Consider the following 24947-nt stretch of genomic DNA (forward strand, 5'->3'; position numbering starts at 1 on the left):
TGTATTTTTAAGTAGGATACGATCCAGTGCACGCTACTGCAGCTCCTAAAACATATAGTATTAACAGATGTGCAGCCCATATGATCTGTCGTATTCATATGCCAGTCGTGTTTATTCACCATGCGATGAATCATGCGCCCGAGCGGCGCCATTTGTTTAAAAAAAAAAATGATGCACGCATGGGGAGATCCGTGATGCATGCATCTGTCTGTAATAAAATAATCACAGATGCAGGGATGGTTCAGTGAGAACCATCCATGCATCTGTGAAAAAAAATAAAAGTGTTAAGAAAAAAAAGAAGGCCACGCCCCTCCCCCCAAAGAGCAACCAGCTCTAGGCTTAGTGACCCAGTGCTGGTTGGGCAACATATGGGGGAAAAACGACGTAGGGGTCCCCTGTATGTAAACACAATCAGCACCGAGCTAGTCAGAGCCAGCACTGGTTGCCAAAATAAGGGGGACATACGGGGGTCCCCCGTATTCTGCGCAACCAGCACTGGGCTCTGATCTGGTCCTGGTTCTGGAAATACAGGGGGAAAAATGAATAGGGTCCCCCTGTATTTTCCAGAACCATCACCAGACTTTTTCTAGCGGGGGGTTAATGCCACAGCCAGGGTTGACCTTTCCCTGAGCCCCCCAGTTGAAGCATTAACCCTGCCCCGTGAAGGGGCTCCCCTTGTTGTGGCATTAGCCTCCCACAAGAAAAAGTCCAGTGCTGGGTTCTGAAAAATACAGGGGGACCCTATGCATTTTTTCAGCCTGTATTTCCAGAACTAGGACCGGATCAGAGCCCAGATATATCTGTGAATTATATCGTTAACAGACATATCAGGTCAGCCCTGCAGCATAGCCAATGCCAATATATCTTGCAAATACATTTGCATGTGTGTACGGGTGACCTGCCGACTGCCAATACACTGACTGCAGGGACTGCCGACACTGACATCTCAGCTGGCGGACACATTTAAATGCCTTTCCAGTTATGATGTTTTGACCGACATATCTGGTCCGCGTGCCCCATGCATAGTAAGGAACTGGTGCCCCCCAGTGTCAGTCCAGGCTCCCCAGTGTCACTCCAGTCAACCGTCTGAATCACTCCAGGCTTTCCCTGTGTCACTCCAGGCACCCCTTGTGTCACTACAGGCCTGTCCTGTGTCACTCCAGACCTCCCCTGTGTGGTAATTACACACTGCTTGCTGTAATTGGATCTGTGCAGCCAACCGATGGCAGCAGGGGTGTTATCCACGAAGAGGATGAGGCCAGGATCTCCTCCCTTTACCGTGAGGCATGCTTGTCTCTGCCAAGCGGCGCCCTCTCCCCTTCCCCCTCCCCCCCTGTATAGATACGCCCCCAGTTGGCCACAATTTCTTTTAAGTACCAAACTTAAGATGGACCATCTTTGTGCGTTTGAATAGCTGCAACAGTCTCCTCTCACTAGCCGATGTGCTGTTGCTATACAGGCACGGCCAGTGGTAGTGGGCTGAGAGGAGTAGTGTTATGGTGCATAGTGCATACACACTAGGGATGTGCAGGCTCGGATAGGTTCGAGTTTGCACGTGGAGTTCGGATTTTTCCCTCCAAAAAAACGGAACTCAGAACGAGGCAAAACGTCATCTTACATGGACGAACATCATCATTCCTGGACAAAAGACCAGGAATGATGATGTTCGTCCATGTAAGATGACGTTTTGCCTCGTTCTGAGTTCCGTTTTTTTGGAGGGAAAAATCCGAACTCCACGTGCAAACTCGAACCTATCCGAGCCTGCACATCCCTAATACACACGGTCAGATTTTGTGTCCGATCTGAACGATAACGATTTGAAAAATCGTTCAATCATTCATATCTGAAAGAAAATCTGACTTGTGAGCCTGCAACGATGAATGATGTGCGTTCCCGATTGTCAGATAACGATATCTGACATCTGATGTGTTTGCAGTCAGATTTGGACAATTTCATTCATTTTAATACTGTCTGAAATTGTTCAAATTGTTGGTAAAAATCGTTCAATAGTTCATCTGACAGATCTGTATGCACCATTACAGGTGAGAGCGATCACACTGATGACCTCCATTCCCTGGAGCTACATTCCTTCCCTGTGCTGACTTCACAGTACTGCACATACTAGTTTCTTAAGTTTTGTTTGGGATGGGGCTTGGCCGCGTCCCCCAGTACCCAGGCCCATCAGAGCGCTCGACAGCCCTGTGTGGTATAATACATGCTTAGCAGATGGCTGCACAGCCTTATAACCCTAGCAAAATTACCTGAGTTGTACACATCCTTGGACTTGCTGGTAATTATTAATTTGAAAATTTAGATGCTTTTTTTGCATGGCACACTTTCTGATTCTGTCTATTCATGTATAAACTACGTATATTATGAACATTTTCAAAAGGATAATACAATATTATTTTAAATATTATTTTTAAATCAATTGACAAAAAGATACCATAAATGTCAACCTAAATATAATTAAAATGCAAAATAAATATATTTTTTTAATGAAATGTTAAATTACACTACATCTGTGTCCAAGGGGGTTATTGTGGCTAAATTTAAACAAGCAATCACTTAGAAGGCTGAACGAGCCTTATAACTGATTGCTTTTTTAAATTTAGCCGCAATCTCGCATATAAACAGGTGGCTCCGTGAAATCAGAACCTATTATTGTTATGCAGAAATTGTATTACGCAGATGACAGTCAATTTGACACCAGCACATACAACAAAACTCAGCTGGGACCTATCTTGGTGGATAAACCAAAGTGTTTGAAGTGACATTGCCATATGAGACACAGTTGCGTTGCATGGCAAATCACTGTTATGTCTATAGCCTAATATGAACACCCCTAATAAATTAAAATTACCATTTTAAATATGTGTTTTTAATTAAACAATCCAGTTAGCTTTTCTCAGCAAATACACAGTACAGTTTTGTGGATTGATAGATGACAATTATTATTATTACAAGTAGTAATGGTGTTAATTAGCCTGTCTCTATTTTTACATTGTTCATTAGGATGATGTAAACCCTCATTGTTCCCATAGAAAAGACACCTGTGGGGTTAATATGCCTGGAGTAACTTGAGCAAACCTACCCACAGAAAATAATATTTCCATGCATTCTGGAAGGTTTCTGTTTGCTTCAGTGACATTCTAAGGAATTGGAAAATCAGGGTTATTTCAACCCATGTGCTGTCTCCATGGATCCAAACACAGCAGATTGTGGTTTTCTAATTTGGTTATAGAGGAGAGGATGAAAAAGAGAATCTGTTTTGACCTGCTCCACACTCTCTTCATAAATACTGCAGAGGTATAGCATCCCAGCTGTTTTCCATGACCCTGTTAGTATGTACTAAATCTGCAAACACACATAATGATTTTTTGAACGATTATCGTTTAACGATAATCGTTTGAAAAATCGTTCACTTTCTGAGTCAAACGATGAGCGATTCATGCGTGTTCACATTTGTAGTTTGTAGTTCAGTCAGACTTGTCAACTCAACGATTTTCATTAAGTTAATATGCAAAAATCGTTTGTAGTTCAAAAAATCATTCATTACACTTTAAAAATCTGCCAGATAATCTGACAGAAAATCGTACATAAAATCGTTCATAAAATCGTTGGTAACAAAATCGTTGTGTGTGTATGCAGCTTAAGACTTGAAGCATTATATTCTGTCATAACTTTTAAAATTACACAAGTTACAAACATGCAAGATATTCTGAATATCCGAGAACAAGATGAATATATGACTTATCAGAGAAAAATACAGGTATTGAAGCATGCCAGGAGCATTTATTTTATTCAGTTTATAATTTAATTTAAATTATTGGCCCTTATTTATTATTATGCAGTTATAACACTTTTTCTAGTGTCACTTATATCATAGCTATATAATTTATTTTATTGCTGTAAGTTAATAATAAACTATCAACAGAGCAGCTGCATTTTTTTCTATGCATATCCTCTTCTACCCGGAGATGGAAAGGTAAGGAGGATTATGGCGATATATGTACTGCCGCCATACTTCTTTAATAGCATAATACATAATAAAAATAATAAATAGAGCGCATGTTGTCTTAAAGTGATGGAATGGGAGATCTGTATTGCCTTTTGACTGTCAGTACATCCCTGATTAATCAGAAGGTGATATGAGGTTGTTCACTTCAAGCTGTCATATATCTTTAAAAGCCTGTCCATTAGACATACTGCGGGTCAGGGTTGAAGATGGGGTGTGTGGTCACACATGGGGACATGGCCACACCCTCTTGTTAAAATACCATGCAGACTGAGGAGAGGTGCTTTCCTTTCTCCTCTGGACCCTCACTAAACCCCCAAGACCAAACCTGGGCCTGGGCATTTAGTATCCAGCCCAACCCCCTCGTGGTCCCCATGCCCAGCACACCATGGCAGCCATTAACTACTTGTGGATGCAAGTGTTCTGCTACTGATAAATTCTAAAGTCAATAGGGTATTCAAATACATGTACATTTTTAGAGAAAATGGGATAGATTTATTAAAGATTTTAAAAATTACAAATATTTGTGTTGCTCATTGAAAGGTCTTCTAATACTGTAAATGTCATAATAAGCATTATGTACTGTAGAAGTGGTGTACTGTTATATAAGTAGATCAGCTCAAAAACTGTCTAAATAATATCCAATAGTCAGCAACAAAGAACAAGGTCACATAAGCCACAAAAGAGGCTTTATGGGGAGAAAGAAACACTATTATGTTCTTGGGGTTTTTAGTGTATTTACATATAGTGATGGGGGGGAGGTGTACTAAGCTTTCAAAAGAGATAAAGTAAAAACCAATCAGCTTCTAACTGTCATGTTACAAGCTGTGTTTGAAAAATAACAGAAGCTGATTGGTTGGTACTTTATCTTTCTGCTTTATCACTCCCCAAGGCTTAGTACGTCTGGGTGTCTTAACAAGATGGGGGATAGAGGGAGAAATTACAGTCCCAAGCGGCCTGCCAAACAGGAATGAAGAAAGGATATCAGGGGAGGGAAAGGGATTGAATCATGTGACAATGCAATAATAACAGATAAAATGAAGTCACTGAAAGGGTTCCCTGGGATGGGAGAGTTATTAAAAGCATACCAAGGTTCCCAAAGTTAATGAGATTTTTAATCTGGTCCTGAATCAGGCTTGTAATATCCTCTATAAAGGAAATATATCACATCTGTATTCAAACAGTACTGAGATGTGGTTGGCTCAGGAATTTTCCACTTTTTAGCTTCCTGGGTTCTTCCAGCATTTGAAATGGGGTAACATAACAACATAGCCAGAAGATTGATAGCCATATTCATGCCAATAACTTCCCTTGGTAAATGCAAAACCTGAAAGTAAATATAGCTGCATGGTTCTTTCACAGCGGGAGGGTAAGTAAGAAGGTTAGGTAATAACTTGAACTAAAGCTGTTCTTCCCTATGGTTCTCCTGTGCTCTCTCTCTCTCTCTCTCTGAAACGTAGATCTACTGTATTACTTAGGGAGATCATCTGGCCAAGAGAAGTGGGTAAATCTCTAAATGCGAACTCGTCCTTGATCCTGTCGTTGAGACCATGCCACGGGGAGTGCACACGGGCCCCCTCCCCTGTTAAGATGCCCCTGGGTTTATGTAGTGGATGTTATACTGGTAAGGGGTGTGTATAATGGATGTTACAATGTAGTAGGGACATGGGCCCTCATTCAGAGCCGCTCGTTAACAGCAGTACGCTCGTTGCATTCCGATGTTGACTAACCGCGCATGCGTCGGTGTTACACTGCGCATGTGCGTACGGCAGATTGCGAGCTTTTTTTGACTCGTTCCTAAAATAGCGTACAGGAAGTGACATGTCAAATGTGATTGACAGAACAGGGCGTTTTAGGGTGTTGACGGGGGTGGAAATGGAAAAACGCAGGCGTGGCGAGGCGTTTTTGGGGCGTACATACATTAGCAGATGCGAGCGTAAAATGTGTTCGGACCGACTCATACGTCACTGGATGATCCTCTTTCACTTCAAAATGCTCGCACAGCTTAGGGTCTGGATTACTCGACCACATTGGCGATGGCCTTCTCCTCCGTCCCGGGACTCCTCGATGTTGTTGCGATTAATCGCAGGAGGGCAGAAAAGTAATTAGTGTTGTATTGAAAACCGGCTTGGTATATGTTTGGAAAGCAGTTTTTTGGGATAGCACAAAACCGTACGCAGGTGGAACTCAGAGCTGCTAATGTCAGGATGACACAATCAATTTGCGTACATTTGTGGGGGTTTATTTTGGCCTCAATTTGGTGGTTAGGGCCTATTGTAACAATAATGTCATCATGTTTTAATTTTCTCACCATTTTATTTGTGCCTCTTGAATTTGCCTCGTTATATGAATTTTTAAACGTTCCTTAAAGAGCCCCTTTTTTTTTTTTTTGGCCAGTTTTTGCCTTTTGGGCCAGGATTAAATGTAACCCATTTGTACAATAATCTCACAATCCAATGTCAGATTTTTTGTTTCAATTTATTGCTCAAACAAATAAAAAAACAAATAAAATATTGGGGACATATTTTTTGCCCAAAGATATGTTCCCAAATCAAACAAATTGGCCCAACATAACTGTTGACATAAACATACAACAAAAAAAAAAAAACATTTCACAAGAAAGGAGAGGGAAGTTTTGACCAGAAAGGAATATGAGCCAAGCACAGAAGGATTGTGGGAAAAAGTCACCATTGCTGTCACCGTTTTTTCACCCGTTTGGATGGGGGAGGGAGGGCGCCAGACCGGGTCCGGGATGTCATCGGGCTGGCCTGTCCAGAGGCAGATGTTGTGGCCTCTGGACTAGGCACAGGGCTAGGCACATTTGGAGGATTGGCTGATGTTGTGCCAGAGGTGGAGGATCCTGATGTTCCGGCAGGAAAGGAGGTCGGCTCCACCATGTGCTGGCGAACGAGCTGCTCCAGGGCATTGGCGATGCGGATGTTGGCCCTGGTATTTTCCGCCAGGGCCTGACCAATGGTCACGTTGGCCGCAGCATTTTGCTCCAGGGCCTCAGCCACCCGTAGCAGACTGGCGTCCATCCTCTGCAGAATCTCCGTATGGAAATCCGATTTGAAATTGAGTTCTGTGAGGAGGGCCACTGCCTGCGAGGGAGATTGCCCAGGACTGGCTTCTGCAGGGTCCTCAGCCGGATGTACTGGTTCCTCCCCTGCCGAGCCAGCAGAAATTCGGCGGCCAAGGCTCCCCTCTGGAGCAGACTCATCCGCCTGTGTCTCTGTTAGGAAAAAAGAGAAAAGCCTCACATTAGAATCTACATATTGGCACAATAACATTTCTGAGTTGATGACATCAAAAGATTTACCTGGGACAGCATGAGGAGCCGCAAAGTCTGGCATGTCCGTATCCATGTTGGACACGCCAAACACCTCCACAGGCTGCACACACCCCTGTGCCAGCTCTTCTAAATCCGTCAACTCCAATGACACAGGGGTGGGACCCCCACCTGTCCCCCTTGCATGCCTAGCCCTGTCCGCGAGTTTTTGCTTTAGGCGATATTTGAAGTCGCCCCATCTGTGGGAAAAAATGGGCAAGGGTTTACTTACCGCCGTTTGACATCCCGGGCTAGACGGACATAATCACCCACCCTATTGACAGCAACGGCTACCTCTTCCCACATTCTCCACTTCTGGCTTAGACTCATATTCCTGTCTGCCTGTGGCAGGATGTCCACACACTTCTGTATCAAAACCTCCATCTCCTTTCTTGTGAAATGTGGCTGCCTTTTTTTTTGGCCGCTTTGGCCGGAATACTCGGCCCAGCAGCCTCTTCCATGTCATCCTCCTCACCTATTTGTGTAAATTTTCAGAATTCACAAAATCACAACTTGCCCAATCTTATGTTTCAAATTAATCATTGATACAAAATGCATGAAAGACTTACCGCCTGACTCTTGGGCATTGTTTCCCTGGTCTGTCACCATGTCTGAGGTCCAAACAAGAAAGACACCAGAATTTTAATGTGTTTTCGTGACGTATTTATACATGCGTCCTTATTTTGCAGCCGCATCATTGATTGTGCGTCCCTATGATCCCTCCTTAATTTGTGCGGGAAACGAAATACTATTTATGGCTTGGTGTGTCTCGAGTCGAGGTGGCGTTTTTGGATTGTTGGAGGTTACCTTGGCTGGAGTTTATTGATTGCGTATAAAGGTGTTGGCGGTTGGAGATTCTTTTGTTGGTTAGATTTGCGTTTTTATTTTCCGTTCTCTTTGTTGGTTTATATTTTTTGGACCTCGTTTCTTGATTTGGTAAGTTTTGTGAAGTCTAACTTTTGATCAATTGTTGTTTCATTGTGTTTCTTCTTTTTTTTAAATTTTGGATCCATAATTTCTTCTATTTTAGTTTTTGATTATTTTCGAACCAAAAGACCTTTTGATTTGGACTCTTATATATTTGCTCTTGGTAAATCCATCTTTTATCTTGTATTTGCAAACTAATTAGTGCATTTTTAATACTTACTCTTGTGACTTGTATTTGCAAACTAATTAACGCATTTTTAATACTTACTCTTGTGACTTGTATTTGCGAACGAATTAGCGCATTTTTACTACTTACTCTTGTGACTTGTATTTGCGAACTAATTAGCGCATTTTTAATACTTACTCTTGTGACTTGTATTTGCGAACTAATTAGCGCATTTTAAAATGCTTAATAATCATTTTAACTTTTTTGAGGTTTCCCTTTCGCTTTTTGTGCAAACATTTCAACCCATTTTGATGTACTGTGTGAAATGTCGTTTTGCTGTTTTGCCAAATGTGTGTTTCGCATATTTTAAGTTTGGTCTAGCACAAAATTTAGAAACAAAAATGCACAGAGTGAAATGTGTCAAATAATTTTTGTGTTTAATTTCAGTTTGGACGTATCATGACAATACCCCGGCATGTAAGCAGCAATGGATGGTATCATCAAGCTAAGTTGTTTTAATTTACTTTTGGGGTGGGTCAAAAGCCTTACATTGAAATCTTTGAATTTCAGGTAGATCTGGGGCGGATTGTTCTGGCCATGCTCCCGGAAGCCGACCAACCTCAATCTCGTCCCAGGCGTAGGCATCGTAGGCATGCAAGGCCCCAGATATTTCGAACACTTGTCACCCTTTTTGGAATGCCCGATGATGAGGTTTTAAGACGCTACCGTCTACCTCCCAAAATCATCATAGACACTCTCTCATTAATAGAAAGTGATCTTGAGCGGCAAATTGACAGTCCAACAGCAATACCACCACTTACGCAATTTATGGCGGTGTTACATTTCTGTGCCTCAGGATCGTTTCAAACAACGGTGGGAATAGTGGCGGGCATCTCCCAATCCTCCTTTTCCCGGATCCTGAGGGCAGTGATGGAGGCACTTTTCAAGCACCTCCATCATTTTATTCAAATGCCTTTGGATATGAGTGCCCTTAGTGTGGCCAAGGCCAATTTTTACCAAATAGCTGGCTTCCCACACATCATAGGGGTTGTGGATGGTACTCACATACCACTTCAGCCTCCAGCACGGCTGGAGGCCATATTTCGAAACAGGAAACACTATCACTCCCTGAATGTAATGGTGGTATGTGATGCTTCCCTCCAGATCCTGTCCCTGAATGCTAAATTACCCGGAAGTGCACATGACTCCTTCGTCATCCGGCAATCAGGGATATGGCACAAATTAAACAACCTACAAGCTGGTGATGCGTGGCTTCTGGGTAAGTGGAGACCTTTAGTACATAACAATGTTAAGCTTGATACACAGTGTTCCTGATGTTGTCTCTTATTTTTCACAGGAGACAGTGGATACCCTTGCATGTCCTGGCTGCTCACTCCTTATTTGGCTCCCACACCAGGCCCACAAAGTGAGTATAATTCCGCACTTACAGCCACCAGGCAAGTGGTGGAGCGCTGTATCGGCCTTTTAAAAGGCCGATTCAGATGCCTCCACCGCTCTGGTGGCGAGCTCATGTATTTGCCGGATATGGTGTCGAAAATTGTGGTCCTGTGTGGGATATTTCACAACATCGCCATAAGGAGTGGTGTCCCAATGCAGCCAGAGGATGCCTTACCTGAGGATGGCCCCCCCGAGGTTGGTTGGAGGTCAGTATGTGGGGGGGCCATACGCGATGATGTGGTGGCCAGATTTTTTAGGTAAGTTTTTACAAAACAACAGTGTTTATACCTAATGTGTTTGGGTTTGTTTGCGAACCTCTAATTTTTTGTTGTTTTTTTCACCATCTTCTGTTTGTTCACATAATCTTTGGCACTCCAACGCTCACTACTTCCTGTTACCCTTACCAAACCTGGATCTGGACATTTTGGGAATATATTATGGAACCCATATCGCAACGCCATGTTTGTGGAATCATGTTGGCATGGTCCTTCGTCAACCAGTTCTTGATTTGTTGTTTTTGGTTTGTTTTTGTTTGGTATGTGTTGTATTTGAGATTATCACTGTGTGTTTCTTTTGTGAGTGATCACTTTGATTTATCAGTTATGTTGTGAATAAATGTTTGTAGAGTGAAATGTTCTTCCCTTTTTTGGATGTTACCAGCAATTGTAACCAGGTTCACACACGGTACATTTGACTAAGGGGTAATCCAGTACTGTCGCCAGTTGAGCTAAAATGAAATATGTTTTCAGGTTCAAAACCCACACCAAAAGGAAGCCTGTACAATCATTTGGCTTTGTAAGATTGGCCTAAGCAGCTTGCACACTAGGAACCTGTAAAATGTAGAAATATCTAATTGACACTACACCCAAAAAGGGAAATGACATTGTGACTGTTATGTGTTTCTTGTGGCTGTTTTACATACAAATACAAAACACAATCTTACTTTAAAAAAATGGAAATCCTTGCAGGAACAGTCTACTTATGTCAGGGTAAACAATCTTTGGCTTTGAAAAAACGAATTAGCCGGAACGTATGTTTGAAAAATACAATTTATTTTGAAAAAGAAAAACCTAAAATAAAACTATTGGCGAAGGATGCCAGACAGACGGTCAAGGGCCACGAGCACCCCAATTATATGTTGGCGCATCTGGGCCACACAGTCTTGTACTTCTTGACGATGCCTCTGTTCCTCTGTGGGTGAGAAAAGTGTGTGGATTAATACAACAATAGGGAAACCACATTAAAAATTAAAAAAAACAACGAAATCACTCCCAAAAAAAAAAATAAAAAAAAAAAATAAAAATGGGGGCTTCAAAAAATACAAGGCCTATGTACAAATTCCCCCAGGTGTGATATGTGTATGTTGAAATCAGCAGGAACAGGTAAAGGCAATCTGCTAAATCACCAAAAGTCGACCCAAAAACCCCGAATAAAGGAACGACACATGATTACATACAAACAGTTTGTGCTTAAAAAAAAGGCTAAAGAAAAACATACCGGTTGACAAAACGGCAGCTCCGGAAGTCCCACCATCGTCCTCCTCGGAGGACCCTCCATTCCCCAAAGATCGGGGCGGGGTTATTACGGACTCCGGGGAGGGGGTAATTGGAAGAGGGGTGGTTGGAGGAGAGGGGGAAGTGGGACGGAGGGGAAGGAGGCCCGACATTTCCGGGAGAGGGTCTTGGAAGGCTGGGGAGGAGTGGGGAATAGGGGAATTATTGGGGGTGGAGTGTTGGCTGGGGGTTGGGGATAGTGGGCGTGACCACCGTCTGGCCGGACGGTGACGGCGTAGTCTTGGCTGTCCCCCTAAAAGATGTCAAACAAATTGTGGTTAGTTTCAGCACAAATCCTGGCCAAAAAACAATTTAAAATCACCCCCCACCAACAAAAAACATGCAAATATGAGGAGAATGAATAATTATGAAATAGAGGGAAAACATGGCCATGCAAATATGAGGAGAAGGAATAATTATGAAATAGAGGGAAAACATGGCCAGGCAAATATGAGGAGAATGAATAAATAGGACAGACATGAAAACATGCACACGCAGTTTGGGCCACAAAGACAAACATGAAAAACAAAATACATAAAACTTACTTTCTGAAATCTGCATGCGAAAGCATGCCAGCAAGCGGGGCATTCGCCGTTGCAGGTCCGACCACCTGCGCTCCAGCTGGCCGATGTTGCGGCGTGAGCCGAAGGAGCGCAGGCGGGCCCGTGCCTCCGCATATGCGGAACGCTTCTGCCGGTTGATGATGGGTGGAGGCTGGCTGGTGATACGCCTATCTATCACCTCCGTTAGCACCAGCAGCTCGCGCTTGGTGAACGCGAAGGCTCTCATGATGGCATTGGTGTTTTTCCTAAAAATCATTTTTGATAAAGTGGCCAAAAAATTTCTGATTGGCTAATGTATTTGGGAAATTAACAGGAGCAATTCTATTGGTTAGTGTATGAGTCATGTGTTCGACAGGGCCACAAATCTCTTGAGAGTTATGATAGGCTTGATGCAGTGACATGCGTAAGCAAATTTAAATAAAGAAATGAACCCCGGGAAATATGCGGGGATCCAAAGCAATAGAACAATTGTTTAATTGTGGGTAACATGTTTTTGGAGCAATAAAAGCGAATGTTTAAGCCGTACGTATTCTGCGGGAAAACACAAACACGGACAAGAGTAAAGTTTATTGCATTGTGTTGAAAAAAAACAAAAACAAAGCTAATTGATACATTGATTGGCATGATACGATTGATGGAGGTAGGCAGAATAAAGGAGCAGGTAATCGACATCTGACAAGGCCACTTCCGGTTTATACTTGTGCGTGCGTTCCCTTCAAGCCATTTCGGGGATGTACGCTGGCTATTTCGCACGCTCGTTAGTTAGAGGAGGGGTCGTCAGAGTTTGGGGAGGATTTTTAGATGCGTTCGAAAATACGAGCGAGCCCTTGAATTTAAATATTTTTGTACGTACGCCTAACGTACGTTCGCCCGCTTGCGAGTGGGTCTGAATCAGGCCCATAATCTGAACTGGGGAACTGTAATGTGAGAAAATATGAACTGGACACTGTTAGATAATATGAAAATGGAGCACTAATATGGCACAATATGAACTGGAAGCACTATAGTGTGGAATAATATGAACTGGACTCAAAATAATATGGCATAATCTGAATATGGGGCACTGTAATGTGACAGAATCTGAATTGGAGCTTTACAATGTGGCACAATATGAACTGGAGGCATTATAGGGTGGTATAATATGAATTTGGGGCACTGTATTATGGCATAATCTGAACTTGGGGCACTGTATTGTAGCATATGATTTGTGGGTCACTGTAATGTGGCAAAATATGACATGGATACACTACAGTGTGGCATAGTATAAACAGAGGACACTGATGTGGCATAATATGTTCTCATAATATGAACTAGGGCATTATAATGTTACACTGTATAAACTGGGGGTAATACAGTGTGGCATAATAAGAACTGGGTTTACTACAATGTGGCATAATATGTACTGGGGACACTGGCATAATGTGAACTGGGTGCACTGTGTGGTGGGCATACGTTCAGTATCACGGCACAGGGGATGCCGGTGCTTAGGTTAGGTTAGGTTTAGGCACTAGGAAGGGAGTTTAGGTTCAGGCACCGGGGAACTAGGGTTAGGGTAGGGAGAGGGGGAGGGTTATAATACCTACTGACAGGGGTATCCTAACCCTGTCGGGATGCCAGCAGCAGTATTTTGACCATCGGCCTCCCAAGCACTGGCAAATTAACTACAGTAGGGCACTACTATAGGGCATACCATGATTTAGGGCAATACTATGGGGAATAACATTAACTAGGGTATCACTATGGCTCACAAAAGTAACTAGTACACTAATATGGCGTATAAAATGAACAAGCGCTGTGGAGACAGGTGGCCCTCTAGAAGCATTGAGATGGAGCCCCCTATAACATATTGCTGTGGGGTCACAAAGTTATGGCTATGCCCCTGCCCTGATGTGCCCATGATCATGGAGTTGCAAATTAGCAAAGAATAGCAGCTTCACGACCATCAACTAATTACCTGCTGTGCTATTTTCTTGGCTAGGATGGAGAGTCAGTAGACAGCACAATGAATGATGAAAACAGTCAACTACCTCATGGGATTCTTCAACTTCAGCTCCAACCCACTAGGATTGCCTCCTCACAAATTGACACTGAAGATTGGCGCTCATTTAATGTTGGATGCGGAATGTTAATGTTGCACTGCGCATGCGTCAAGGTACATTACCATAGTCGCTCACAGCGACTATTTATTTGCAGCGTGATAGAGAGTCAGGGAGCATTTAGGGGAGGTAATGTGAAGTAGTGGCAAAGAACGCAGATGTGTTGACATCGATTCGGGGGCGTGTGTAACACTGCGACTATGAGCTTGTACACAAGAAATATGTCTCCAGTGTCTGAACTCCCAGTCTCTGGACCATAGATTCACTCAGGACTGCAACTGCCGAATGAGCTGTGGCCAATGCTGCATCTTTGTATGCAGATGTTGCAACTTTGCAGATGCTGCGTCATTGTACACAAATGCTTTGATTTGCAAAGCTGCAAGTGGGGGTCTCAAAAAATCTCCCGGCGGCTGTGACACTTGCATATTATCGCATCACAGCTGCGTTCGCAACGTAGCAGCGACGGTGGCATGCAATGCTGAATCAGGCCTTAAAGACCCCCATACACGGGGCGATGAAGCATGCGATCAGACTGATTGGTGCGATTTGCCTGCTATATCGCACTGTGTATGGCCCAGATGTTGGGCCGAGCGCGCTCCCATGGGGTCGTACATAGTTCCCCCTGATCTTTCTGCAGGACCGAAAATTCAGGGGATGCAGTGTGCGATCCCATGCATAGCTATGTGAGTGAGGGAGGAGGGAGTCTGCTTATCGGGCGACCCGATCGCACCGTGTGCGCGGACCACCCGATATGTCGGACGACAGATCCCCTATCGCCTCACACCGTGTATGGGGGCCTTTAGACACCATACAAAAGGGTGTACATTTATGCCCTGGTGTCATTGTACAGTAACACAGAACTTATTTATCTGAATATATGCATGTGCATTGAGAGCTGCCATATTTTAGCCCCATAGCACCCAGTTTGGGAACCACTACCATAGTCTATAAATATAAATTATAGTCCTGTAGCTACATAATGTATATAATGGGTAATTGCAGAATGGCAAGTCATCACTTTTCAAAGCAGATATGATATAACAGGTTTTACTAGGCCAAGAGTGATCTATATTATTTAAAAACAAGTTTTTTTTTTTGTATCATGTTGCTTTAAAGCAAATTAATCTATAGTTATCCTCCATAATAATAGAAATAATTTAATTTACTTGACATTCTGTTACCAGTGTATAAACTGTTTCTCTATTCTAAGCTCTAGTACTAATTTGTCTGATGAACAAAATGGATTTTAAATTCGAAAGGTCACTTGGCTTAATCCAAACAAAATTAGCCTCTGACTTTACTGACTCCTATTCATATATATGGGAGAGCCCGCATCTTCATACAGGAGGGGCAATACAAGCAGTCTGTGGTGTTACCTAATTTCCTGGTTGGTGATACAATGGTTTAAAAAATTAGAGGTAAGAAGCAGTGGCGTAAGTTCACCCCATATGCCCGGAGGCAAGTTATAATTTGGTGCCCCCCCCCCAGTCAGCAATTTGCATTCAGACGGGCTATTGACAGACAAAGGCTGCAGCTGACGGTCTGACATGGAGCTCTCCACTAATGTATGGTGGCTTCTCAGGTGCCGGGAAGGGGTGCCATGTATTGGGCGGCCGTGAAGGTACACTCTGGGTACATAGTTACAGCCCTAAGTGGGGTGAATATGTTGTGGACAATGGAGGAGGTGCCCCTTCAGAGCTGGAGCCCGGCAGCAGGTGCCTCATTGTCTCCCATAGTTCTGCCCCTGAATAGATGCGTACCAGAGATTAGCACATATGCGTTTACCTGCTCCAATGTTTCCCTCTAAATTTCCACAGATATGTCCTCAAACGTCATGACAAATAGAAAATGAATAGAATAGTTTAACTCCACTTTAAAAAATAAAATAAACTATATAAATGCCTGCACACCAAAAAAGTGTACACTTTATATAACCTTATGTGACAATCTGTATTAATTGTTATACAGAAAACTTCTCTTCATCGTATTAAAATCCACAAAGAAAAAGAAATGCTCCAAACATGTTGATATCACATTGGTTGGTGCCCTCTAGCAGCCTACTGTTTTCCATGATACGTGACGTCCGCGGCCCGCCTAGACCACAGAGTGTAGTGGAGCCAGAGGAGGAGCGCCGCTGATGCTGATTGGCGCTCAGCTCAGCGGCTCCTCTGGGTTTCTATTTACAGTAGTAAGTGAACGAAGCCGGCCGGCGTTACTATAGGTGTATTAGGTGCGGTGGAATGGACGGGACCCTGGAAACAATGGAGCCAGATGCCCCCTTCAGGGCTGGCGCCCGGCAGCAACTGACTCCATTGTCTCCGGGAGTTCCGCCACTGGTAAGAAGAGTCCATGTGAATAAATACAGCTACACAAGTAATTATTACTGTTTAAGTCCAACAACTGTACTATAGTACATTTCCATGATGAAGTTTACCGTCAATATTATGAGTTTCCTACAGTGTTAGAATTATTTATTTCACTTTATTATATAAGGAGTTTCACACATATACAGTGTCTATATATATCATATTGTTTGGGGCTGCGTGGCCTCGGGGCAACTAATGGGGAAGGCTCTGCCAGCAGCAATCTGTGTGTGCAGGGCCGTGCGACCACACCCCCCGCGATCGGACCCCTACGTGATGCATGTATGTGATCCACTGTGTATTAGGTACTTAGTATTACTTATTTTGTCACAAATGTATAAAGACACAGTTTAAGTATAACGATGCATGCTGCAAGGCATGGAACGGGTCACATGTATCTGGACTGTGTTGCAAACAGAAGCTACATGAAATGCCAGAATCAGCGTTTAGGGTACCTTGGCATTGTACTTTTGTTGCAGTAATGATGTGAATACGACGCATATTTTGTGAAAAAGCTCTTGGTGGGACGCTTATTTGCACCAAATAGCATTGTTTGTTTGGATAGGTGAGGATAGGTCTATATGGACACATCTGTTGTTGCCCTAATGGTATATAAGGGGAAGAAACATATGTCTCTTATTTTATCATACTTATTGACTAGCTATTTTTATTGATATCTCTAATTGCTGTGCTAGGCAGTGGACAATAAAACAGAATAAACAGTAAACTGGTCATTTTTTTTGTGTCATTGGATTACGTTCTTGCAAAAGGCAAACATAGTTCCTTCCATTATAGTTAAATTATGGAAGTGCAAAAGTTCAGTGTCTGCAGATGTCATTTCTGCGTGATTGAACTTTTTTACACATCATGCTAAAATGTCTATGTCTGCTAGGGTGCAAATTTTGTTAATTATTATCTACTTGCAGGAGCTGTTGCCACTAAGAACTAAATGTGGGTTAGATACACTTGTGCCCTTCATTTTATATCACATACGAAAACTAAATTTCAGTTTGAGGGATAGGATGTTTCAATTAGATACAGGGTGTGGGGAGGTGCCACTATAGGGGCACTAGGTTTGTGGGTGGAGACAGAGAATTTCTTGCCCCTGACATAAGGACTTGTTCTTCATTATCCTCAGCAGTGGTGGAAATTAGGCCTCAGCTTAAACACTCAGGGCCGAATTCAATTTCGCAGGTGTGCACTTTTCACACAAAAATGCATATCGTGCAATACTATTGCCAAAGTTTTTGCATGTGTGAATTCTCCATCTACAAAATACGGCACATTGTTTTTACCATCTCAGAATAGGAGAAAAGTTGTGCAAAATCCCTATTTTTGTTAAAAAAAAGTGGAGAATCCCCCTAATGACAAATTTGGTAAAAATTATTTTTTAATTAGCTTAATTTGGCCAATAATGACATGCTCTTTTTGGGGTGAAAATATTAAAAGTAGTGGAAATGGGATTAAAGTAGTGGGTCAGGTATTTTGGGGGGCTGTACAGTATATATGGGACATGTGTATTTTTTTTTCAAATTTCAAAGTGCACTTTTTTGACTCAAAAATATACCATTTTAATGTACCCCGAATTTAACTGCGGCATTTATTTTGTCTACAAAAAAATAATTTTTATCATTTTTTCACACTCATGCAAATAAGCATATAACAGCCATTAGACACAAGAATCCCAAATACTTTTTTTAGGGCCACTAATACACTTCTAAATTGATTACCTAGGTCAGTTGACTATTTTAAGGAGTACAGACAGATTTCCCCAAATTCACCAGTACTTTTCGTTGGTTTCTCCAAGAACAGTTTTCATGCAAATGCATTTTCGCATCTTTTGTAGTTGGATAGTGTGAAAAATGGGAGTGCGCATTGACAAAAGATGCGAAAATATCACACAAAAACACGAGAAGTGTGCGAAAACCTCTCTGACGTTAAGTTTTCACTTTTTCGATTCTAATTGAATTCCCCCCTCAGTGGGACACCTTTATACGGGGAAGGGCTAGGCATTTGTCCTCTCTGTCATTATTTATTTAAGACATAAATGAGATTGATAAATAAGGTGATGGGATGGACTCTATAGTGACATACGCACAAATCCACAAAAAGTCATATAGAACATTTTTATTTGGGCAGTACCTAAAAACAGAATGTAGTGCTTCTTATAATCCATATGCACAAAACAAAATGCACTACATATCTGCATATTTTGTTATTCATATATGAGCCTTAAGTGAAATGTAACAAACAGCGATTTGTCAAAATGATATATATTTTCAGCACTTTTTGCAATAGGATTTAAAGCAACAATTTTTCCCCCTTATTGTGTTACTTGCACTGGATTGATCAAAGCAAATCACTGACTGGTTGCTAGTGGTAATTATACATTTATATTTCTTCACTTTGGTAGTAAATAGCTACCCTTACAAGATACAGCTCAGCATTATTAAAAAAAAAATAAAAAAAAATACCAGTGTACATTTCAAAGTAATTTATTTGTTATTAAATCAAAGTTGATTAAAGTCCATCAAAAATTGTAATCAACTGTCATGTTCTACATTGAGCAAAATATTTTATTAAAAATATATTTTTAATTGCTGGGATAAACTAGACATTAGCCATAACATGTCTTGTGCAGGCATAAACAAGCAATCTGTATACACATCTAATAAGCATATTTCAAAGTGCAGCAACTGGATCAAATAAAATATCTTCATTTAATTAAATTAAATCAGCCTGCTGCCTATTTTGTACTATTCTCGTGGCATTCAAGTCAAATTATTTTTTTTCCCTTTTCTTAACATTCAAATATTTCTATTGCTAGTTAGTTTTTATGTGCTGCATGCTTTGTGTCATGTTATATATTTGTAAGTTGATCACAGACCCATCAATTATAATAATTTATCGTAAAATGAAGTATTCATTCGGCATGACTAAGTTGCTGTACTTAGAAAATGAACTTTTTACCTGGGTAGTTCTATTTTCTTGGGTAATGAAATTATCCCATTGAAACAGGCAATGCCCATTGTAAATAAGCAATGCTCATTCAACTATTGTAAGCTTTTACTATTCAGACATTGCAGGACCACAGATACACTTACGTAAGGCCTAACGAACAGTAATTATCTTTTGGCTAAAGAAAAAGCCCAAACAAATGCTAAGCTGTATTATCGCTTGGCTTCTGACATGAGCTGATAATCAGATTTTTGTGTTTAAAACCATGATCCTTAAACAATGCTACTCACTGTCTGTGCTTTCCGATATTACCCTTAATTAGAAAGAACAGAAACACAAATCTGAATTATTTGAAAATCTGGTTTGTCTGGTCAGTGGTTTCAGAGGTTTAACTTTGTTACAAATGAGCCAGGCTTTGTGCTGTAGTGAAAGCTGCACCAGGAAATCAAAATCTTCACTTGTATCAGAATAAATGAGAGTAGTATAACCAATACTTGGCAGTATTCTTGTTATGTAAAATCTATGTAAATTCTATACACATAATGTATTTACCAGAATATTAAACATAAAAATCAGATTATCCCCGACATTCATTTTTTATTTTATTCATGGGTATAATTGATCAATAAAGACTATATTAGTTCTATCTATACAACAACGGAATTCAAATTCTACATGTAAAATATGTCACAAAAGCATGTTAAATGCAGGTAAACCATTGTGCTGCTCAAGTAGTGTTAAGTTCCCTATATAATGTGGTAATCTGAGCCATGCATATACAAAAAAATATTTTTTGTTTGGTCTAAAAGTAACCAATAGGCCGACATGATCTTGTGTGTGCAGTAAATTTAGCTTGGATAAAAGCCTTGCCAAAATCCATTTCATGTGTTTATGATTTTTTAGAATAGCAAACCACAAGCACTGGATTTACATGTTTTGCTGCCCCAGTCTTACAATATCACATCATTCTAATTTCAAGGTTCAAGATCAATCTATAGCTCATTTGTAAAAATTAAATTCATCGATACAGGGCAGGTTGAATATATTACAATGCCAGTAAAAAGTTATTATTCCATCATATTATTGATACCTACACTCGAATATAAGCCGAGGTACCTAATTTTACAATAAAAAACTGGGAAAACTTATTGACTCGAGTATAAGCCTAAGGTGGGAAATGCAGCAGCTACTGGTAGTAATCCCCCCCTGGTACTGCCCCCAGTAGTAATCCCCCCTGGTAGTGCCCCCAGTAGTAATACCCCCCCTGGTAGTGCCCCCAGTAGTAATACCCCCCCTGGTAGTGCCCCCAGTAGTAATATCCCCCCCTGGTAGTGCCCCCAGTAGTAATATCCCCCCCTGGTAGTGCCCCCAGTAGTAATACCCCCCCCTGGTAGTGCCCCCAGTAGTAAACCCCCCCTGGTAGTGCCCCCAGTAGTAAACCCCCCCTGGTAGTGCCCCCAGTAGTAATATCCCCCCCTGGTAGTGCCCCCAGTAGTAATATCCCCCCCTGGTAGTGCCCCCAGTAGTAATATCCCCCCCTGGTAGTGCCCCCAGTAGTAAACCCCCCCTGGTAGTGCCCCCAGTAGTAAACCCCCCCTAGTAGTGCCCCCAGTAGTAAACCCCCCCTGGTAGTGCCCCCAGTAGTAACCCCCCCTGGTAGTGCCCCCAGTAGTAAACCCCCCCTGGTAGTGCCCCCAGTAGTAAACCCCCCCTGGTAGTGCCCCCAGTAGTAATATCCCCCCCTGGTAGTGCCCCCAGTAGTAATCCCCCCCCTGGTACTGCCCCCAGTAGTAGTCCCCCCAGTAGAGAGAGACGTAATAATAAAAAAAAAAAAACACCTACCTGAAACCCCGCTCCTGGTCCCGACGCTGCTACCGGCTCCTCTGGCTGCTTTGCATTATGGGAGAGACGTCATGACATCATGACGTCTCTCCCATTACCCACTGCGGGAGCCGGAAGATGGTTCCCGCAGTGGGAGCAGCAGCAGCCGATGAGAGCCTGACACCGTGGCCCGCATGGTACGCAGCTGAGTGAGGCGCCCTCCAATATGTGGCGCCCTACTCAGCTGCGTAACGGGAGAACCAGCCCTGGTCCTGGAGCATCGCTCGAGTATAAGCCGAGGGGGGGCTTTTTCAGCACAAAAAATGTGCTGAAAAACTCTGCTTATACTCGAGTATATACGGTAAGTGCATTTGTGAAAGAAATTTTAATTATTATTTAAGTGTTGATGCCATGTGATAATTGGGTGGTGTGAATAAGTGACGTGTGGTGACGTCAATGGCTGGGGAGGCACACATGTATAAAAACACAGTTTTTATATCAAAACTCCGAAGCATGATAGGGAAGGAAGTATGATAATGGAGGATCTGCCTCCCCTGACTGCAGGGACTCGCAATTAATAAAAGAGACATCAAGTCTGCAACAGAGAATTCTACTGTATTTGCCAGGGGAAGCAATCCGCTAAAATAAAAAAGTGGGTTAGGATCAGAAAAATTAGGATATACTCAGGGACACAAGATTCTAGGACAAATATTCCAACATCAATTATAAAACATTATGCTGTATGTATTTATTATAACCACTTATTTATTTAATGCCATCATATTATGTAGTTCTGTACAGAGAATATTTACTCATTTACTTTGGACAATATCCCATTGGAGCCTGCAGTCTAATTTCTGATGTACACATACACACAGACTAGGGTCCATTTTTTGCCAGCAGCCAATTAATCTACCAGACGGTGAGAGGAAACTGGAGCACCCAGAGGCAACCCACACAAATTCCACATATGAAAGAAGTAGATAGTCTGAGGTTCCCCAGTATCAGGTCATCCGCTATTAAAGATACTATTTTCCCAGTGTGGGTTTGTTACTTTAAAAGAGTGTACAAACATTATGACTCTGAAAAGTTTAATTTTGTTGCCTTCAAGATCAACATATGTTTACTCACCTGCATCTGAGGAACAAGTCTGCGCATGCAAAATCTGTCAGTGTGTTTTTGAAACATTTGGTCTCATGACGCAGCAGAAATGGGCATGGGGGGAATATGTAACAGCGCAATTGCGTTATCGTTGCCTCCGGGAAACTTGATGATCCAGGACAGCCATCCGAAATTCAGGAACTTCCCGGATGTTCTGGGAGACTAGGTAAGGATGTCTTAAAATGTGGCCTGACCTTGTGAACTTGCTACTGTGCATCACGCTACAGAATTGTCTGCCAGTGTACTTATCCTGGTTTACTATTTGACTGCTCGCTGCATCAGTGCGTGTACCAAACTTGGGCCCATTACAGACTACTACTTGGCTTTGGCTGCTACCTTGTGTACTAAACTTGGCTCCATGACTAACTATTCTTCTAGTTATATTCCCGTTGACTGATTAATTATGTACCAGAAAAGAAATATGCCAGTGTTCCGTTTCACCCATATTGTACATGGTACCGACTGCGTGGCATTGTTAATACTATAAATATATGCAAAACAGAAGGACTTTTATTGGCAGTAACAATACTGTACTGCAAATCACTGTGTATGTAGCAAATACAATAAAATGCAGCTGCGATCGCGTTTGTGTTGCGAAAGAGACAACATATTTATTATCATATTTTAGATCTGATGATTATAATTTCTTATCACCACTATTCGTGGCAATGAGAAATTAGGTTCTGCCCAAATGTATTAAAAACCACATACAGGGAAAGATCTCCCAAAAGAGCCCGTCCCTGCCATGTGCATATGAGCGAATGGCCATTGCTGGGGAGGGATACTACTGGAGCCTCTGCTGGTTGTGCACATAGGCTATAGCGGCTAACAACCTCTGCGTTAGCTGCCAGGGCCAAGTATAGGGTCTTCTTTTCCTGTTGTAAATGGAGAGACTACAGCAGATATTGGAGATATCTGCTGCAGTCCTTCCATGGTACATTTGGGGGGATTCTTAGTATTTGCAGATACACCCTTAAAATAGGTGTTTTCAGGGCAAATACCACAAATATTATTTGATAAATAGGCGCAAAGTCTCTACTTGCAGTTATTTGTATCAGTAGCGTATCATACTCATGGAACTTACTAATTAGTCCGCAGTAACTTACAAAGTATATGAACAGTACTTACAATTACAGTACAAAATGCGTAGGACATAGACAACATTGCTGCAGCAGCAGTCATAATACCCAAATAAGCAGCAGGGCAGCAGAACCCAAGGGTTTGGAAGCACTGTACGCAGTGGGGAGATGATGTATAAATGAGGGAAGGAAAAGCACATGAGGACAGAGGGTCCTGCTCATTAGAGCTTACAGTCTAAAGGGGAAGGGCAGGTAGACAGGGGTGACACAGAAAGGAGAGACAGTGAGCAAGGAGCAATGGGTTAGAATTAGAGCTGGAATGCTTTACTAAAGAAGTGGGTCTTGAGGGCCTGTTTGAAGTTTTGTAGAGAGGTGGAGAGTCTGATGGGGAGCGAGAGATTTCCTGTGGTAGAGAGCAGCACAGGAAAAATCTTGGAGGTGGGACTGGGAGGAAATAATCAGTTAGGAGGAGAGGTGGCATGAATTAGTGAAGTGGGTGGGTGGAAGTGTGAAGGGACATGAGGTCAGGGATGTAAATGGGAGAGGATTGGGTGAGGGCTTTGTGAGTGTGAGACGTCAGTGTAGGACTTGTAGGAGAGGAGAGACAGATGTAGAAAGCTTGGAGAGATAGAAGAGCTGGGCAGCAACATTTAGGACATATTAAAGTTGAGCGAGGTGGGATACAGGGAGTGTGGAGATGACCAGTGAGTGGATGAGTTGCGTCTAGGGTGAGAAAGGATCTGATCCTGGAGATATTTTTGACATGGAAATGACAGAACTACGAAAGATACTGAATGTTTGGTTTAAGGGATTATTCCACAAATATATAATGATAAATATTAAGTAGACCTCTAAATGTGACTTTACTGTCTCCCCAATAGCACTAAAGCTTTCTATTAGAATAGATGAGATCTGGCTCTAATAACTAAATATAATAAATACATATTTAAATAAAAATGGTGTGGATGGATAATGTAAAAAAGCAATGATCACATTTATTAAAATACAGCATAAAAAATAGGAGATGATAAATATCATATCTAAAGCCATCATAATTCTAGCCACATAAATGGATCCCAAATTTCAAATAGCTTTCCTTAGGACCAAAAACTCCAACAGTCAGTTATTTAGACCAAATTAAGCAGCAAGGCATTACCCAAATATAGTGGATGAGTGTCCAGAACAGTCCTTTTAGTGATAATACACAGATGATGGGCTGTAGAGGTTGTCCACTAGGTGTCCAAATGCCGTAGGTGTTGTGGTCCAGGTGGAGAGTGTATGGTCCAAAATGTAGAGTGGAAACTCAGTACTCCGAATAAGTCCAGTCAAGAGTGGCATATGTCTGGAATAATAACAAGGCTTTAGATGTCCATCTCAGAGACGTAAATGGGAGAGGATTGGGGATTACAGCAGTGTAAACATTGGTAACATCGACACAGATTGGGCAGCCACTTGG

General features: G+C 42.1%; 1 protein-coding gene across 1 annotated transcript in view; it reads left to right on the forward strand.

The window, feature by feature from the left end:
* Positions 1–2147: 2147 nt before the first annotated feature.
* The window catches only part of LOC148532411 (uncharacterized), a gene marked incomplete at its 3' end in the record, with an annotated part of 116017 nt that continues 93217 nt past the window's right edge, over positions 2148–24947 (forward strand). The window contains exon 1 of the mRNA XM_088467825.1: positions 2148–2290. Coding sequence (XP_088323951.1) covers positions 2216–2290 — 75 coding nt within the window. The remainder of the gene's footprint in view (positions 2291–24947) is intronic.

The sequence above is a fragment of the Taudactylus pleione genome, unplaced genomic scaffold (genome assembly GCF_031769625.1).
Source record: "Taudactylus pleione unplaced genomic scaffold, aTauple2 ptg000077l, whole genome shotgun sequence".
NCBI classification, from domain to species: domain Eukaryota; kingdom Metazoa; phylum Chordata; class Amphibia; order Anura; family Myobatrachidae; genus Taudactylus; species Taudactylus pleione.